The sequence below is a fragment of the Staurois parvus genome, unplaced genomic scaffold (assembly GCF_062004578.1).
Source record: "Staurois parvus isolate SC_StPar_1 unplaced genomic scaffold, SC_StPar_1.0 ptg000860l, whole genome shotgun sequence".
Classification (NCBI taxonomy): domain Eukaryota; kingdom Metazoa; phylum Chordata; class Amphibia; order Anura; family Ranidae; genus Staurois; species Staurois parvus.
This window is the reverse complement of record NW_028318656.1, coordinates 1,902,304-1,922,489: the sequence shown is the minus strand read 5'-3', so window position 1 is coordinate 1,922,489 and position 20,186 is coordinate 1,902,304. Positions and strand designations below refer to the sequence as shown.

Sequence of the window (20,186 nt, the reverse complement as noted above, 5' to 3'; positions counted from 1 at the left end):
GTGATGGCACAGCTCATTGTGAATGACTACACTGTGTGAGTAGCCAAATTAATCTCTTATAGGGTATCCATCAAAGTCCCCAGATAGATAATTAAACCTGATGTAGTCCAGAGGAGGAAGAAAGTTACATAACAAACATATATGAATGGTGATGTCTTCACCTCCCTCCGGTACCCGAAGAGCCAAGGGCACCATCCAGAGGAGGACACATAACCTCCCTCATACATCAAGAAAGGTCTGGCTCATACACAGGCCAAGTAGGCATATCTTTGTGAAACAGAAGGCATATTGGTGAGCAAGTCCTGAAGTATGGACAGTCCCAAGTTATCAAGGCAGAGCAAAGGTAGGATTGTTGGTAATTATCGTAACAGCATCAAGATCAAAGTCCCTGAGAGACCTCTAGGTGTGAAATAGGCCTTTTTCTGACTGATTTCACCGGTACAACCGGCTGCCTCAGAGATAGGCTCCAAAAATTTTTTTTTTTTAAATGATATGTTTTTAAGATATTTTTTTTAAGGCCCATTTACCGCAGCAAAGGGCATGATGCTCTCCTCCGTGAAGACTGGGTAGACTGCAGCTTGACGGTATGGAGCTGTTGTTTCCCAAGGTGAAGGCCCATATATCGCAGCAAAGGGCATGGCGCTCTCCTCCTGGAAGACTGGGTAGACTGCAGCTTGACGGTACGGAGCTGCTGTTTACCAAGGTGAAGGTTCATTTATCACAGTATTGCGCTCTTAGTTATGTTGTGCACCTCCCATCCGGAACCGATGAGGATATCCACAGAGCTCTCCTTGGCAGTAGATACTCAATACACTGCTTGGCTAAGTGTCCCACTTTCTTGCATATATGACAGACCTTCCATTCATGATATTACACTAGGTATGGTCTTCTTTTCATGACATCACACTAGGTATGGTCTTCTTTTCATGACATCACACTAGGTATGGTCTTCTTCTTTTTTTTGTGCAAAATTTACACAAAACAAATCATAAATGATCCCTCCACACCTCCTCCTCCCCTTTTCATACCCCACCTCTCATCCCCACCCTACCCGCGCCGCCATCTATCGCCCATAATATAACTAGATGCGCAGCTCTAAAGTCTCATTCAATTAATAAATTATGACTAATAATTATATTACATTATATTTATATATAAAAAGTGGAGACTCTCATGGCGTAGTAACAGCAAACTTCTGATTTTCATGAAAGGCTAAAAACATTCACATTCCATAGGGATATCAAAGGCAGTGTACATAGAAAAGTGTCAAAGCATCAAATCCTCCTTCCTTGATTGGCGGCAGCCTACTTCTGGGTTCCGGTCAGCGTGATGGTGTCACTTCCTCTGGCCTTGGATAGTGACACAAATTTCCCCTCTCAGCACAAATGCCCCCTCCCAGCACAAAACCTCTCCCACAAATCCCCCCTCCTAGTATAAATCCCCCTTCTTAGCACAAATCCCCCCAATTCCCCCTCCCAGCACAAATCCCCTTTCCTACGATAAATCCCCCCTAATTTCCCCTCCTAGCACTAATCCCCTGTCCTACGATAAATCCCCCCTAATTCCCCCTCCCAGCACTAATCCCCTGTCCTACGATAAATCCACCCTTAGCAGAAATCCTGCCTTTTGACCCAAATTCCCCTTCCCCCCCATCCCTCATCCTAGCACTAATTCTATCCTCAAAATCTTCCCCCACCATAACTCAAATCACCCCACCCCCTTCCTAGCATAAATCCTCCCCCCCTCAAATGTTATCTGCTGTATGGAGGAGTGCTGTTCTGATGATAGGAGTGGGAAGAGTACAGCACAGCTCCCACCGCCTGGCTCTCTGCCGCTGTTATTTCTCCGGCAGCCCACCCTAGCACCCCCCCTAGATCCGGCCATGTCGAAAGGTCTTGTTGGGAAATTTCGTTTTAATCAGCGCTGCCGCCAATCAGGAGTCCCCGCTGTCAGAATACAGTATCGCAGAAGGGAGGATTCCCGCCTCCACCTCCAATGCGTTTGCCTTTTATCATTCAGCCAGTATGGCCAGCTTAAACTTCATCCATGTCCAGCCTTCCATAAAGGTTGCTGCAAAGCAGAAACAGAAACAGTCCAACATCGATGTCATAATGGAAGATCTTCATCCTTGGATTACCGCTATGATGAGCACGTAATATGTCCAAAATCGATATCTTTTCACATTTGTCGTCCAAATCGATATATATGTCTTCACCAACCACTTTTATATAAATCATTTCCTTTTTCATTTTCTTGATTTTCCCGCGTGTGCTCACTATGACACCTCTCTTAAATAGATCTTTGGCCGTGTATTTAGTCATATCTTCTGTATAATGGATCCTTGGAACCTTTCCAGCAAAGCCTGACTTTTCACCCAGCAAGTCGTCCACACAGTTTTTCCTATACTTCTTGTACAGGTCTATGATGCCCTTCATATCTTCACAGGTGTCTTTGACATCAGCTAACGCCTGCTCGTTGATTTTCACCTCAGCCGCTCTTCTCTCACGAAGTTCATGTTTCCCTTTGATTTCATTGCGAATTAGGTTGGTGACCTCTTCATAGCATGTCGCCTCTGTGAAGTAACCGGCTTTTTGCAAAATCTGCAGGTTTGCGGTGACGGTTTTTGTTATAGATTCCTGAGAGGCATCATCTTGATTTTCAGTTGAACAGGATCCTTCCTGTTCATTTGCACCTTTAGTGTAGGTGGGAGTTGTGCTTTCTGTTACAATCTCCTCTTTCTCCTCCTTCTCCTCCTCCTTCTCCTCCTCCTTCTCCTCCTCCTTCTTTTCTTCCTTCTCCTCCTCCTTCTCCTCCTCCTTCTTTTCTTCCTTCTCCTCCTCCTTCTTTTCTTCCTTCTCCTCCTCCTTTTCTTCCTTCTCCTCCTCCTCCTTCTCCTTCTCCTCCTCCTTCTCCTTCTCCTTCTCCTTCTCCTCCTCCTTCTCCTCCTCCTTCTCTTTCTTCTCCTCCTCCTCCTTCTCCTTCTCCATCTCCTCCTCCTCCTTCTCCCTCTCCTCCTTCTCCCTCTCCTCCTTCTCCTTCTCCTCCTTCTCCTTCTCCTCCTCCTTCTTTTCCTGTTCGAGCGTCAGAATCTCTTGGAGTTTTTGTTCAGGTGTCTTAGCCATAAGTTGTAGGACCAAATTCATGGTGGAAACCTTGGCTTTCTCTGTTTCACCATCCAAATTCTCCAGCGGAGGTAATTTGCTGTATAAAGATAGCGGGATGTTAGTTATTTTCCTTATCTTGTTATAGGCAGCTCCATGAGTGGCCTCAAGCTCGTTAAGTGGAGGGACCGGTCCAATACCCTTATACATTTGGTACACAATGTCCGCGGTTGGCGAAAGTCCGCGGTCGCAGAATACAGCCTTCTCATACATAGAAAGCAGAGTATGTGTATAGATGATGTCCCCTGCATGTATGATTATCTGGGGAGTCTGTATTGCGTCAGCATACTTGGTAAAGCCAAATTTTTTCTCTGGTTCTATAGTGTTCAGAACTTGCTTAAAGAAACTCCCGAGCTTTTGGGAGGTTTTCTTGATATAGTTGTCCAATCCAGGCGCTTGATCTGTGTTGGCAGAGAAGGGATGCATGGTCATGCAGAAGATTGAAGATATGAACAATAAGTTGTTCCTCTGGGTTGAAAATCCATCTACATAGATGTCAAATTTATCCGGTTCCACTATGGCTGTGTGGAGGTACTGAGAAAGGAAATAGCCAACAGACTCCGACAGTAAATCTTCACCTACCATTGGAAACTTGCTTAGCAAAGATTGTTGGAGGACTTTGGTTAGGTATCTCAGCCCATAAGGAATCTTGTTCACAGATGAGAATATGTCCTGTAGGAATGTGTCCGTCAGGGCATATACATCAATTTTATGGCTGAATATTTTTCGCATTTTTTTCTCTAGCTTGGTACGCTTCTTGTGTTTAGAGTCTGGATAGGTCAGTCTATCATCGATTCTCAAGGTGTCCATTATTCCCCGAGTCAGCGCGTTGACTACGGGATTGTACTTTGCTTTCTGGGTGTAAAAATATTTGATGACCTTTAGAATCTGTGATTTTCCCTGAAATATGTCCTGAACGCTAGCAATTTTGAATTCCACTTCCTTACGAAGAGCAAATTCCATCAATTTCACGAAATAGTACTCTTCTCGTGGAGTTTTGCCGTAGTTGTAGAGCTGGAGGAGCAGTCTGCTTGTAAATGTGATAATATCATTATAGGATGTCAGCTGGTCCATGAGTCTGGTCAGGTAAGCTGGATCCGTCTGCAGATAGTAGAAGAGGTGTTCATAGGACTCCAGCCTCTCACTTCTCTTCCTGTCCTCGCGAGCCTCCTGTCTATGCTTGGCTATGGCCTCTTTAACTTGCTCCTTATTGCTAGGCTTTAGTTTTTTGAATCTGGAGACGAGATCCTGTTGAGTGATATTTTCTTTCACTAAAGCTGCAATTTCTCTGTCCAAGTTGTCCATCTCACACCTCTGTTCATTGAGGGTTTTAGAATGAGACGTTAATTCCACGTTCAATGTGCTCATCCGCAGCTGCAGATTGAAGTTTGGGTCATGGGGGCTCAAGCATTTAGAAAACTGGATGACCGAGCTCGGCGATGGGTTTTCACTATGCATGAAATCGTGGAATCGCTGTTGTTCCAAGCTTCTTCTGGCCCATGACTGAAGTTTTATAACGATTTCACGATGCCGCTCCTCTAACCTTTCTCTCTCAAGTCTTTCATCTTCAGTCTCCTTCACCACTTCGTCTTTCTTCTGTTCCTCCGTCTCTTTGAGTTTAATGTCTTCATTCGTCGTCTTTGGCTGATCTTCCTCTGCAAATAATGACCTCAGCCATTTGCAGGGACTGTTGCAAAGGAAGCCCAAGCCTGTCCTTCTGGGAGATGCCCTCCCTCCTGTAGTGCGGTGGGTGTTTCTCACCATTTCTGCTATCAGATGGTAGAATACACCAAGAATTTCTATTGGTAGTAATCAGATGTCTTCAGATCAGATGTGTTCACCACAACAGTCACTTGTAGACTGAACTCTGCCTCTGCTGGCTTCTATTTTTAGCCTCTGCTCCACTGTGACAGTTTCTTTTTTGTACAAAAACTTTATTGACACAGCCTCTGCTGCACTGTGATGACCTCATACTGACAGTTACACAGTTCAAACATTTTCTTTCAACAAAACTTTATTGACACAGTGACAACCAACTGACGCACATCATAGCCTGGAAGTAATAACTGCCAGCAGAGGAGGAATGAACACATCGCTGTATCTTCAGTATTGGGTGGAGCCGCACGTCTTGAAAATCCGTTTGGGAAACACTTTGTCGTTTGGACATTATACCAATGTGACACTTGTGTGGGGTGTTTATTGTTTTTTTTTTCTGGGTGGAGTGATTGAGAATCACAATGGATTCGCTGGATACTCGCATGGATTGCAATGTTTTTAGAAGGTGAGCACATATATGGGGGTGTTTATAATTTTCAGTTTTGGGTGGAGTGATTGAGAATCAGGATGGATTTGTTGGATATTCACAGGGAATGCAATGTCTTTTAAATGTGATAAATGCAGTGTTTAATTCCCTTCAGTTTTACATGGAGCGATTATCAAGATAGATGTAATATTATTATTATCCAGGATTTCTTTAGCGCCAACGGTTTGCTCCGCCCTGTACATTATAGTGGGGACAATACAGTAACAGGATTTATTGGATTTTCACAGGGATTGCAATGTCTTTGAATGCAACCAAATATGTGGCGTGTTTTAATAGTTTCAGTGTTGGGCGGAGCCATTGAGAATCACAATCTATTAGATGGATTGCAGTGTCGTTGGCGGGAGCACGTAAATGGGGTGTTTACGTTTTTGTAGTTTCATTTTAATGTGGAGCGATTGAGAATCAAGCAGGGTTGATTGGATTTTCACATGGATCACATTGTGTTTTGAAGCTGATCACATGGGGTGTTTGTTTTTATTAGTTTTGGGTGGAGCAATTGAATATCAAGATGGATTTGTTGGATATGCACATGGCTTGCAATGTCTTTGGAAGGCGACCACATCTATGAGATGTTTAATGAACATTTTTAATAGTTTTGGGGGAGCTGTTGAGAATCCTTCCAATTATGGGTGGAGTGCAGTGATGATACATTGGGGGATATATAATGATGGGTGGAGTACACACTGTACAGGGGAGGTTCACAGTCCCCCCCTCCTCCCGTGGGATGTGCACATGCCCCATCTCCGGATCTCACGGGGGAACGATCGGGGGGGGGGGGGGGGGGGGAGATAAGCAGAGCGCCAAGCCATTCTCATTGTCTCCTTACCCTGATTGGTGATTAGTTGTCTCCAAGGGACACAGCTCACCACAGATCACCGCGCTGCGTGCCCCAGGAGGCTGTGCACGAGCGACATGACCAGTCCAGTCCCGGCCATCACCGTGCCGTTCCACTTTCATTACAAATACAACAAGGCAGCTCCGTGTTACTATACAGAGGGACCCCAACAATGGAGTGTGACAGTTATAGAGGCTCCTCTCCTGGACTGAAATGGCTTCCTCTGATTTCACACTGCACACTGTGAGCTGCTTACAATGTGCATTACAAGTGTCATCACGTCAGATAGAGCCCGCCTCATTCCTGGCTAGAGGATATCCAGCATGATTTATCGCTTTCCTCCTCAGCCTCACTGGGCTGTCCCTTCCATTTATTGGATGTAAAGTGTTTGTAAACCCCAACATATACCCAGTGAAGTGACTGTCCTCAGGTGGTACACAGAGATGAAACAGATCTTCCTGTATAGGTTGTACCTGTTTATCTGTAGTCTTCTCTTCTCTACATCTGTTCAAAGTTCTTAATTGATAAATGTTGTCTGAGCGTTCAGAAAAAATGGGGCGTAGAGCTGAAGTTACACTCTGCAGAGCTCAGTGAGGAGAGCTGATTGGAGGGAAGAGACACCCCCCTTTCCCCCACACACACAGCTCACAGGAACAGAGCTGAGGTTGTCATTCTGCTGGAGGTCCCTCCCCATCACTATATTTTTCTTGGTGTCAGGAAAACTTGTGAGAAGTGACTGGTGCTGATAGCAGAGGAATGGAGCAGCAGGCAGAAATGACCCTTAGTGCTCTGGATTGAGACAAGTACACCCTATAGAGGGAAATGCTTTGTTCCTTTGTCATGTCTGAGGTTTACAACCACTTTAAGTTCTTTCAATCATGGAGGCTCACCATCCCGTGGGCATTACCTAGAGTGGTCTGCATGCAAATACATTCTTTCTGGGAACTCCCACTCCTCCACACTGATGTCCACCCATCAAGGCATTTATATATTTGCATAACTCCTCCCAAGATCCAGCCCCCTGTTTTCATCATAATGGAAGGCTCTTGAGAGGAGTACGGGGTGCTGTGATGTTTTCAGGAGACTACAGTCAGGTCCATAAATATTGGGACATCCGCACAATTCTAACATTTTTGGTTCTATACTTCCAACACCGTTCACCTGATTTGGATGTAAATACCTCAAATTAAAGCTGACAGCCTGCAGTTAAAGCACATCTTGTTCGTTTCATTTCAAATCTATTGTGGTGGTGTATAGAGCCAAAAATGTTAGAATTGTGTCGATGTCCCAATATTTATGGACCGGACTGTATGCACAGCACCCTTCCGGCTCCTCCCACCAGCCATGATCTGCCTGAATTGCATGAAGCAGCACAGAGACGCAGTGATGACATCACTAGATGTAAAATAAGATGTGTAATGAAAAGACAAAGGTTTCATGTAACATGTTATTAGCGTGTTAATAAGTGAGGAGGAAGGAACTAGGACAGAAAATATACATCTATGAAATGTCAGTTTTAGCCTTTTTAGAAACTCGCTGACACCTTGTTATTGGAGCCTGAATTATAACTGTCATTTTATTCCCAGAATTCCCTGCTCACAGCTCTGACATTCTATTGATAGGTGTGAAGGAGGAAGATGACCCCCAGGAGCTGGGTGAGTGACACTCCAAAACATGTCTAGCACCAATATTATGTTCAGTACTGTGTCTGATGGACGTCTTTTTTTTTTTTTTTTTTTTTAAATTTAAATATTTATTAATTTTTCATGTTATTACAAAAATTCCACAAGAAGAGACACAATACATATAAATAATCCATACATTTCTACTTTGCCCCTTCTGTTTTACCTCTTTTCTTTCCCTACCCTCCCAGCCCACCTTTACCCCCCTTCCCCCCTCCCTCCCCTCTGCAAGATCTCCAATCTCTCAAGGCCCAATAACTTTAAATAACTTCCTAGTTTAAAGTTTTCTATACTTCTCTTTCAATCCTGATTTTTCCCATTTTTCCCATCGCGAATAGTATAGATACAACCTGTCTTCCTGAATATAATAAGATTTTTCCATTCTACTAATCTGGTTTACCCTATTGATCTAATCCTCCTCCGTCGGCACCTCCGTCTTCCACCAAAACTTGGGAATCAACCCTTTTGCAGCACTTAAGTAGTACCATACGCCTGATTCTTTATATTTATTTACGGTTGTCTCAACATTATGTAGGAGACACATGGTTGGGTCAAGCCCTATGTCATTTCCAGTTATTATTTCTATTGATTTAACTATTGTCTTCCAGAAAACCTGAATTTTTGGACATTGCCACCATATATGAAACGCCGTGCCCTCCTCCCCACATCCTCTCCAACACATTTTTGATTTCTCCCCCCTCATCCTGTGCTCAGTGCTCGGTGTAATATGCCATCGTGTCAGACATTTATAATTAATCTCAACGGCTCTCATACTAACACTCTCATGAACCAATCTAAATATCTTATTCTTTTGATCTTCATCTATCACCACCTCCATATCTCTTTCCCAATTTGTTATAAAAATTAACTTTGTGTCTGTGTCTAATTCTGTGAGTATTCTATAAATTTTTGTAACACCATGTTTCCCATCTCTACGTGTTTCTAATAGCCTTTCAAACATATTCCACTCCTTTTTTAATCTCAAGGGCTTTGGGAGATTTCCAATAAAACATTTTAATTGGTGATATTTCCACTCATCTATTTTAGTAAACATATCTCCTCCCCTCTCTTTTAATTCTTTAAATGTTCTCAATTCCCCCTCTACCAATACGTCTCTCAGTTGGATATCTTCCTTTTTAAACCATCTCCCTGATATCTCATCTTTTCCTGGAGGGAAGAACTCCGTGTTTGCAAGAGGCATTAATATAGAGTTGAATTCCCATTTCATGTGTTTGTGTAAATTATCCCATGTCCTTAAAACGTTTAAAGTGAAGGTGCTTGTGCTTTCTTTAATTCTTCTAAAATGTGCTGGAACCCATATCATCTTACTCAAATTAATTCCACTCAGTTCATTTTCTATTTTTACCCAACCTTTCCCCTTGTGGTTAAAAGTCCAATCATAGATTCTTGCTAAAATTACTGCTTTGTAATATCTCTTGACATCAGGTAGTCCCATCCCCCCTTTCTCTTTAGTCCTGCTCAGTGTTTCATATGATATTCTTGGTTTTTTATTCCTCCATATATATCTTGTTATCATTCTTCTCATTATCTTAAAAAATGCCTCTGGGAGTTTTATTGGAATCATTTGAAATCTATAGAGTATTTTAGGTATAATTACCATTTTAACTAGGTTTATACGTCCTAACCATGATGGATTTCCTCCTTCTAATTTTTTTAGTTCGTCCTTAATCTCATTTATCAGGGAAATATAGTTTAATCTATATAGTTGTTTATATGAGGTAGCAAATTTTATTCCTAGGTATTTTATATCTTTTTCTCTCCATATAAAGGGGAATTCTTTTTGTAGCTTTTCTTTTTCGCTCTTTGGTATATTGATGTTCAAAATCTCTGTTTTTGTTGGGTTAATTTTTAGATTTGATAGTTCACCATATTCCTTCAGGGTCTTCATTATACTTGGTAGTGTTATTTGGGGGTTGCCTACATAAAACAATAGATCGTCCGCAAAGGCCGCTACTTTATGTTCTATATTTTCTATCTGGATTCCCTTTACCGCTCCGCTATTCCTTATTATTGATAACAGGGGTTCCAATGTCAAAACGTACAGCAAGGGGGACAATGGGCAGCCTTGTCTTGTTCCTTTGGACATCTCAATGGATTCCGACCTCTCCCCATTTACCGTGATGATTGCGGTGGGCTCCCTATATAATTTACCTATCCACTCACGCATTCTCTCTCCAATCCCCAACACTTCCAAGTTGTCCATCATAAAGCCCCAGTCCACTCTATCAAACGCCTTTTCGGCATCAATTGACAAGAGCACCACCGGGGCTTTTCCTTTTCTACTTTTCTGGATAAGCATCAAAGTTCTCAACCCATTGTCTCTACCCTCTCTCCCCGGGACAAACCCCACCTGATCTCCATGGATCCATTCGGGCATTAGATCTTTTAGCCTGTTTGCCAAGACCTTTGCGTACAACTTGGTATCAGTGTTTAATAATGAAATTGGTCTATAACTAGAGCACTGAGAGGGATCTTTTCCCTCCTTATGAATGAGAACGACATGGGCCTGAAGGGATTCCCTCCTCCCCTCCATCCCCCCTCCCAAGTCATTCATATACTTCTTTAACTTTGGTATCAGTACTTCACAAAATTTTTTTATAGTACTTAACTGTATAACCATCCGGGCCTGGGCTTTTCCCTCCCCCTGTACTTCTTAATGCTACTTCTATTTCTTCCTGGGAAATTTCCGCATCTAAGGAATTCAATTGTGCTTCACTAAGCTTTGGCAATCCAGCATTTTTTAAATATATCTTCCTTTTTTCGTTAATACCTTCTCTAGTTTCTTTTGGTGAACCTTGATGACTGATGTTATACAACTTTCTATAATACTCCGTGAATACTTTAATGATTTCTTTAGTTGAGTGGACCAACTCCCCCTTAGGGCTTTTTATCTTTTCTATATAATTCCTGTTTTTCTTTTTATTCAGGGCTCTCATTAAATATTTTCCTGGTCTATCTCCCCATCTATATCTTTCGCTTAATACTTTGTTATATATCCTTCTCCTCTCCTCTTCCATCAATCTCTCTAATTCGTCTTTTTTATCCATTAACTTCTGTCTTGTTTCTATTGTTATTTTCTTCTTATGTATCTGCTCCAAATCCAGGATTTCCTTTAAGAGTCCACTAACCCTCTCTCTTCTTTCTTTTTTCTTCCTTGCTCCCATCGCAATCAAAATTCCTCTTATATATACCTTATGACTTTCCCATACTGTAGCTGTCGTTACTTCCTCTGTCTCATTCTCCCTGAAAAATACCTTAATCTCTTCCCTGATCTTCTGCACAATATCTTCATCCAAGAGAAGAGCCTCGTTTAACCTCCATCCTAAACCTCCCGTCCACCTTTTTCCCCATCCTATTTTCATTATGACAGGGGCATGATCCGAGAAAGTTCTTGTCTCTATTTCTATTTTAACCAGCATTTCAATGAGTTGATGATCTATTAGAATGTAATCCAGTCTCGAGTATATCTCATGTGCATTAGAGAAGAAGGTATAGTCTCTGTCTTTCATATGCATCATTCTCCAGGTGTCCACCAGTTGGTACTCGTGGATCACCTTCTTCAAAGCTCTCAGAGACCTACCCCCCTCTCTCCGCACAAGGGAGGTTGCATCCTTTTGTGGGTCCATACAAAAATTAAAATCTCCTGCTATTATCAAACGCCCTTTTTTAAAATCTATCAATTTTTTCAACATACCCTTCAAAAAGATCTCCGGTTTCTTGTTGGGGCAATATATATTGGCTAGTGTACACTCAATTCCCTGTAGTTTACCTTTCAAGAACAGGAATCTCCCCTCCGGGTCAGTCTTTCTATCTTCCAACTCAAATCTCATATTCTTTGCCAATCCTATTGCCACCCCCTTTGCTCTTTTAATTGGAGAGTCAGCATAATACCATGTTGGATAATATTTGGATTTTAATTTCACATTTGATTCTATCTCAAAATGTGTCTCCTGTAAAAATACCACAGACGTTGCCCTGTGGTGTAACTCTTTAAACAACTTAAATCTTTTCCCAGGACAGTTCAACCCATTCACATTATAGGTTATAAACTGTATTTCTTCCATCCTTCTTGATTCTGTCTATCTCTCTTCTGATTCGTCTCTTCCTATTAGGCCCCCCTACTATCTTGCAGCATATCAACCCAACCTCCCCTCCCTCGGCTCCCTCCCGCCCAACCCCCATCTCCCACCCCCCACCCTCTCTTCTTTTTCCCCTACCCATTTTTAGGCTTATAAACTGCCTACAAATCATTTGTGGATCTGATTCCACCTTTTGATTTAAAATTTAGGGCGTAAGCTCCGCCCATGTACGGCTCACCTCTCCTCCGACCCCCCCCCCCCCAGGTCCCCTCTCTCTATCAGCCAGGCTCAGGAAGTATCATTACTTCTCTCCTAACCGGAGCTTCCCGGAGGACCTCAACTTTCGGGGGGGAGAGACCAGGGGCAGAGAGAGAGAAAAAAAAAACAAAAAACAAAAAAATCAAAACATATTTTCTACTTAATTCTCCCTCCCTTCCCTCCCCGGCCACAGAGCCTCCCCTCCCCCTTCCCCTGACCCGCTGCCAGTCCCCTTTTCTTGTGTTCTCTGTATCTCCTTTATCCTCTTCTTCCCACCCAGCAATCTCCATTCCTTGCAAGTCCAGTCTATCACAAAAATCCCTTAGTTCCTCCGGGAATCTCAAATAAGCTGTGACCACGTTTTTCCAGCCAATTAGAGTTGCTGAGGTACCCCATCTATACTGCACATTCTGTTTTCTCATTTGCTCCAGCAGGGGTCTCAGGGATCTCCTTCTCCTTAGGGTCTCTGCTGTTAAGTCCGCATAAATTTGGATAGTCCAATCTCCATACTTAACTGATGATCTTCCCTTAGTTTTCTTCCAAATCTCATCTTTGGCCCCAAATTTTTGGAACTGGACAATTATGTCTCTCGGCCTGTCCTTCTCAGTAGCCTGTTTGAACTTTCCTATTCTGAACACTCCATCTAACTTGATCCCATGTGTATCAGGTCTGTCTCTTATGGAGTTCAGAATTTTTTTAACTAGATCATATAGCGTTTCGCCTTTTGCAGTCTCTGGGATTCCTCGTACTCTGAGATTACACCTTCTTTCTTTATTTTCTTGAGCTTCCATCTTATAGGTCACTTTTTTCTGAGAGGTTACCAAATGGGTTATTTTTTTCCTTAGATTATCTATGTTTTGGGCCTGGATTTTGACTTTCTCCTCTGATTCTTCCATTCTTGTTAGCAAATGCCCTAAATCCTTTCGTATAGCTGTCAATTCATGTTTTATCATTTTTTCCAAATTTTGAAACATTTCTATCATCTCCTTCTTATTTGGTACTTGTAGTTCACCATCAGATTCTTTTTTTCCCGAGCCATCTACTATTTGTTGGCTACAACTGCTATTCATGCCCAATGATAATCTAGGACTGCTTCCTAGACTAATGTCCATTTCCCCTTTTGCGCTTGCGCCTTGGGCCCTTTCTGGCGTAATATTTCCATATGATGTAAATTTCTTTATTGTTCCTGTTTGGGACCCTTTGAGCCCTGCTCCCTTGGAACCTTTATTCTTCATATTCTCAAGATGGGATTTTACCGCTTCTTTATGATTTATGGACCAGACAGGCTTGCTGTTTTTCCTATGTGTTTTTTCTCTCCTAAAACACCTGGGCCTCCTCTCTTCTTCTCTTCCAACCCCTGGGAATCCTCCCCTCTCCTCTTTCACCCCTTGGTCTCCTGTGTCTCTCAAGGGTCCACAACACAATAAGCCCCCAGCAGCGCTCACTCACCCTTCCCAGGTCGGTGGCTCCAGGCTTATTGCTCCAGGCTTATGTGGAGGGCCTTCACTGCTGCACAGTCCTGGAGGGGGGATTCCTCTGGGTTTCCAGTACTTTATTTCATTTTGATTCGTCCCAGGGAAGCAGGATGGATCTCTTGATATTCATGGGTCTCCCTGACCCAGGATCAGACAGTCAGCCAGGGGGTGCTTGCAACAGTGGACCAACGGCTCCCTGTCACATCAGGAAGCCGGCCGGCCGCCTCTTTCCCCCAGTGATGCTCCGCAGCAGGTCACGTGCTCAGCAGCGTCTCCTCTCCTCTCAGCCGCACGGATCTCCCACTCATACCGCGCCAGGGGATCCGGCGTGACCCTGCAGCCTCAGATCAGCTCCCATCTCCGGCTCTCCGGGTTCACCTTCCACCCCGTCCAGACTCTGGTGAGTCTACTCCTCTTGAGGGTAACTGGGTGGGTCGGGGAGCGGGACCCAGCAAGGAGCTAGAGCCGCTCGCTCCCCACAGCCGCCATGTTCAGGCTCCTCCCCTTAGATGCTGATGGACGTCTTGTAACCACTTCTCCTCCATAAGGTTTTACCCCCTTCATGACCAGGACATTTTGTGCTATTCAGCACTGCACTACTTTAACTGGTAATTGCGCGGTCATGAAACACTGTACCAAATAAAATGTATAAAACATTTTTTTCACACAAATACAGCTTTTTTTCAGTGGTATTTGATCACCACTGTTTTTTTTTTTTATTATATAAACAAAAAAAGATTGAACATTTTGAAAATAAAATGATATTTTCTACTTTCTGTTCTAAAATATGTCCAATAAAATCAAATTTCTTCATAAATTTAGGCCAAAATATATCCTGCTGCGTGTCTTTGGTAAAAACAAATCCCAACAAGTGTATATTGGTTTGTGTGACAGTTTTGGTGTCTTCAAACTATGGGATATACAGTGATGGAAATAAGTATTTGCTCCCCTGCTGATTTTGAATGTTTTTTTGTGATATGATAAATTCCCAAATTAAATTCAAAATCCTAAATACATAGCTAATAATATAAATGCAATAAATAACAAATTCCCCAAATCAAATAGTCCAATATTAAATCCAAAAATAAGTCCAAAATAAGTCCAACAACAGTGTCCAAATTTCAATCTTTTTCCTCCAAATATGAGAATTGTTCCTCCAAACACGTACCTCGAAAAATCAAAATAGATAATCTAGTGCAATTCAATTAATTAAAGGAAATCACCCCGTGAAACTCCACACTTCACTGCAAAAAATATATTTGTGAGAAAAAAAATATATATATATATATATTTGAATTAGATTCTACCAATCTTAATTTATTACTTTATCATAGTGCATTAAACACATCAATCCAAAAAGTGCACACTCTGTGATCACTGCAACTCAGTGAATGCCTTCAACCACCACACAATAGTACCAAATACTATTACCCTCTGTGAATATTATAAGAGCTCTACCAACATTATGGATCAGTAATCCTCCAAGTATCTTCTTTAAGAATATTTTTCCAGGTCCTCACAAAGATAAATGGTCTTAGGAGCAATATTCAAAGCATAGGGATAACATTTATTAGTAACTCACACATAAAATTCCGATTATCAGCTCCAAACACGGTTTCTGTCTGTTAACCAAACATTTCCTCCACCATGTGTTTTGATAACCTAAAAAATGGCCGCGGTGACACTTCCGGTCTGCGTACGTGCATCTTGATGTCACTCCTTTAACGCGTTTCATCACTTCCGGACTTCATCTGAAAGGATACAGACATCCCACTCGTCGCTCCTTTTATGTCCATTCCTCCTAATGACTAGAGGCTGCCGCCGCCATATTTAAGAAGGGAAAAATACCGCAATCTCCCCCTTTCTCTTACTATAATCCAAATCTCGGACCTAACATACATCGGTCCGATCAATAAACATATATAACAGGTAAACCAGGGTTCAGATAGATATTGCATATACATCTAATCTTTCACATTAATTACTAATTTACATATTTCATCTTCACACATATAGAATAATACAAATTAATAAACACCTTTTCCCATATTGCTCCATTATTCCACATAAAATTACAATTAAAACATCTTATTATTTGCCCCAAAAAAACTTTTTATTAATATTTACCCAATCTTATTTAGAATTACTATATATTTATATTTTAGTTTTTACTCCCTCTAGTGGTTATTCTAAATATTAGAAAGTGCATGTAAATTCCCACATCAAGTTCTATAGATCAATTAGTTTCTCATTTACCCATTAAGAAAGACAAATTAAAATCAACTCCACTACAAATTATCAATTTGACTTATTCTTAAATCATATGCATTCAGCCATGATGAGAAATACATATCAAAATATATATAGATAAAAATTTTTTTTTTTTATAAATAAACTCCATATAATAGAATCTGAATACTAAAAATTATTTTATATAAAACTCCGTATAATAAAATCTATTTACTAGGAATTCCATGTAGTCAAGATTCTTTCTTCTATGCATTACTTCTTATTTATTATATATAAATATTTTAATATTAATTAATTTACTAAAAATTTTTTTTTTTTTTTACCTTTACCATGATCACCCTAAAAATTTTTTTTTAATTTCATTGAGTAAGATAGACGCCCCTATATTTTATATATATGAAAATTAAAATTCTATAACTACAAAATTCTATATACCAAAAGTGACGATATTAGTGACGATATCCCAATTTATTGCATAGTCTGCTTGTAAGGGTATATACCAGTGTGCAGAGGGTCCTCAGAATTTCTAGTGGTAATATGTGGTTACACCCCTTTAGCACCTGATGGATAAATGCATGCACTAGCTGTTGGGATTTGAGCACAGGGATCTCTTGTTTGTTGTATTGTTGGGTCAGTAGCCAGACCTGAACCTTGTAGCTCTCCCCATTGTGTGTTTTCCCCTATGCTAGCATTGTGTCTACAGTAGCATTTGCGTAGGCAGAGCAGAGTAGGACTGGCCATAGAGGGATTACTTTGACGCAGTTGTCCAGCTTAAGCATGTATTGCAATATGTGTGAAAAAAATATCCCTATTTATTGCATAGTCTGTTTCAAAGGGTATATACCAGTGTGCAGAGGGTCCTCAGAATTTCTAGATGTTGATCACTGGTACAGAAGTTGATGAGCACTGGTACACTGTGACAGATATGGATCACTGGCACTGTGACAGATGTGGATCACTGGTACTGTGACAGATGTGGATCACTGGTACTGTGACAGATGCGGATCACTGGTACTGTGACAGATGCGGATCACTGGTACTGTGACAGCTGTGGATCACTGGTACTGTGACAGATGTGGATCACTGGTACTGTGACAGATGTGGATCACTGGTACTGTGACAGATGTGGATCACTGGTACGGTGACCGATGTGGATAATTGGTACGGTGACCGATGTGGACACGGGTACGGTGACCGCTGTGGATCATGGGTACGGTGACCAATGTGGCTCACGGGTTCTGCAGGGACGTATATACTGCGAGGCAAATAAGACGTTTGCCTAGGGCGGTAATTTTTAGGGGTGCAGCACCACCCCCCGGAAGCAGGGACCTTTTGAGCAGTGGTGGACAGAGCCATGCAGGGCTGCCATCAGAGGGGTACCACCGGTGCTGTTGCAGTGTCCCGGACAGCAGGAGGATTAATATGGTGGGGCGTGGAGGAGGGTAGTTGCAGAACGATGCTTGTGTATCTCTCCCTCCAGCAGCTGAGGAGCCAGGACCAGGGGACCACCTTGAGCACGGAGAGGAAAAGTGGCGGAGATGAAAGAGCTCGGAGGAGCTGAGCTGTGTTGTGTTCTGTGGGCAACTCCTGTCGTGTTGTCCATCCAGCACATTATACACTGACAGATCGTGTGGGACTGCACACACCTCCCCCTTGCCCCATTCCTGCTGGGAGATCAGCAGCCCTAGGAGGAGGTGTGTGTGTGCAGTCCCATAGGATCTGCAAAAGAGAGAGAAGGGGGGGGGGCAGGGAGAGAAGAGAGAGGGGTGGAGAGAGAGAGGGAAGAGAGATAGAGGGAGAAAGAGAAGAGAGAGAGGGGGGAGAGAAGAGAGAGATAAGGGGGGGAGGGAGAGAAGAGAGAGAAGAGGGAGGGGAGAGAGTGGGAAGAGGGAGAGAGAAAAGAGGAAGAAAAGGAGAGAGAGAATCATATATACATACACACACTTATTGACTCTCTCTCTCATTGGGGGGGGGGGGGTGTGCAAAATTTTTGTGTTTCCTAGGGCAGCACAAAATCTAAATACACCACTGGGGTACTGTGACAGATGGGGATCACAGGCACAGTGACAGATGTGAACCACGGGCACGGTGACAGATGGGGATCACAGGCACAGTGACAGATGTGAACCACGGGCACGGTGACAGATGTGGACCACGGGCACGGTGAAAGATGTGGATCATTGGCACTGGGAAAGATGTGGATCACAGATGTGGACCACTGGCACTGGGACAGATGTGGCCCACGGTTATGGTGACAGATGTGGATCACTGGCACTGGGACAGATGTTGATCACAGATATGAATCACGGGTATGTTGACCACTGGCACGGCGACAGATGTGGGCTATTGGCACTGTGACAGATGTGGATCACAGATATGAATCACGGGTATGTTGACCACTGGCACGGTGACAGATGTGGGTCATTGGCACTTTGAAAGATGTGGATTACAGAGGTGGACCACTGGCACTGTGACAGGTGTGGCCCACGGTTACGGGGACAGATGTGGATCACAGATATGGATCACGGGTATGGTGACAGATGTGGAAGAAGGGCACGGTGACAGATGTGGCCCACAGGTACGGTGACAGATATGGATCACTAGTACTGGGACAGATGAGGGCCACGGGTACGGTGACAGATATGGATCACTAGTACTGGGACAGATGTGGATCACAGATGGTACTGTGACAAGGGGATGTGCTTGTGTGTACTCGCTGATCAGCTCTGCTTCTCCTCACTCACTGGCTCTGTGTGAGGAGAGGCAGAGCCGTTCAACTGACATCACATGCCGGCTGTGATTGGATATAGCCGTCATGTGATCAGAAGGGCCAATCAGAGGCCCTGAACATACACTCAGCACAACAAAGCTCCCACCTGGCCGTTTATGTGCAGTTGCTGGGTGGGAAGTGGTTAAATATATTTTTTAATTTACTATTTATTTATTTTTTTTTTAAACTCTGTCTTCAGAGTAGTTCAGTGTCATCTTAGTGATACTATACTTCTCTGGCCAGGTGATCAGAGATGTTTTTTTTTTTATCATATTGATTGCTTCTCATAGTGGCCGGTTACCAGGATCTGCAATCCACTGTGTCCGCCAAGGGAGCGGCTCGCCAATGCGCATATGCTAAGTGACGTACAAGTACATCGCTTGGCCTGCCTGTGCCACCCGCCTGCCATCCCACAGCACATGTACTGTGGGCATCCATGAACAGGTTCAACTTGCCCAGAATCCCACTTGAAGCCTGTCAAAGATTTTCCCAGTGTGTCCTGATCACACATGGCCTCTGTAACATAAATAAAATGTAGATAAAAAGCTTGCCTATCTTCAGACAACTATTCATTCACCCCCTCTAACCCAACCTGCACTCTCTCACAGATGCCATTTCTGGGTGTGGGGGGGGGATGCTAATCAAACTCTGCAGATGCGGCCACCCAGGCTGGACCTTAAGAGGCCCCTTGTGCTGATTTCCTACCTCTTCTGGATCTTGGGAAAACCGCACGACTAGCAAACCAATAAGTGTCCACATCACACGAGCAGTGACATGGACACCCAAAGAAGGACCCCACTTCCTGTAATCTGGATTCTCTAGTCTCAAGAAAAGATTCAGGACGAGAGAATCATGTGACTGCGGCTTTAGATGAGTAAAAAGGGCCAGCGGTCAGTCAGAGGGGTATGGTGGAGATAGGTAGAGCCTAGAGATCAGCTTTATTTCTCATTATATTTAAGGATCATTCCATGTGACATTGAACAGCTATAAGTTACTGACAGCCATTTCTTCCTGCAGATTGTATGAACTGTGAAGCGTTAGCAGTCAGTGACCTCCACAATACACCAACCATGAAGAGAGAGAACACATCGCCGCCAAAGCTGCTCGCCAAAACGGTAACAAAGTAACTCCCCCATCCATCCGTGTCTCCATGCTTTATTTTGCAGAGAAATCACTTTGAAAAACACCTCCTGGCATTTCTGGTCATATCCATCCTGAGTAAGGGAAGATGATTGTGTAGCATTTACTTCTTGGAATCCATCTGTACTTAACTCCCTTAACCGTGTGCTTAGCTGAGAAAAGCCCTCCTCCCCTCCTAAAAACTCCTGCGGG

At 43.0% G+C, this 20,186-nt stretch overlaps 1 protein-coding gene across 1 annotated transcript; it reads right to left on the bottom strand.

The window, feature by feature from the left end:
* Positions 1 to 2,033: 2,033 nt before the first annotated feature.
* Positions 2,034 to 4,925, bottom strand: LOC149443304 (ras GTPase-activating-like protein IQGAP1). Its single transcript, XM_089655696.1, has 2 exons — positions 3,153 to 4,925; positions 2,034 to 2,636 (listed from the first exon to the last, which is right to left on the bottom strand). The coding sequence occupies exons 1-2, from the start codon at positions 4,923 to 4,925 to the stop codon at positions 2,034 to 2,036; spliced, it is 2,376 nt and encodes a 791-aa protein (XP_089511822.1).
* Positions 4,926 to 20,186: the final 15,261 nt, after the last annotated feature.

Coding starts and splice junctions, on each gene's coding strand:
- LOC149443304 (XM_089655696.1), bottom strand. CDS start 4,925: ATGGTGAGAAACACCCACCGCACTACAGGAGGGAGGGCATCTCCCAGA. Junction 2,637..3,152: donor GTGAAACAGAGAAAGCCAAG/GTTTCCACCATG, acceptor GATGCCTCTCAG/GAATCTATAACAAAAACCGT.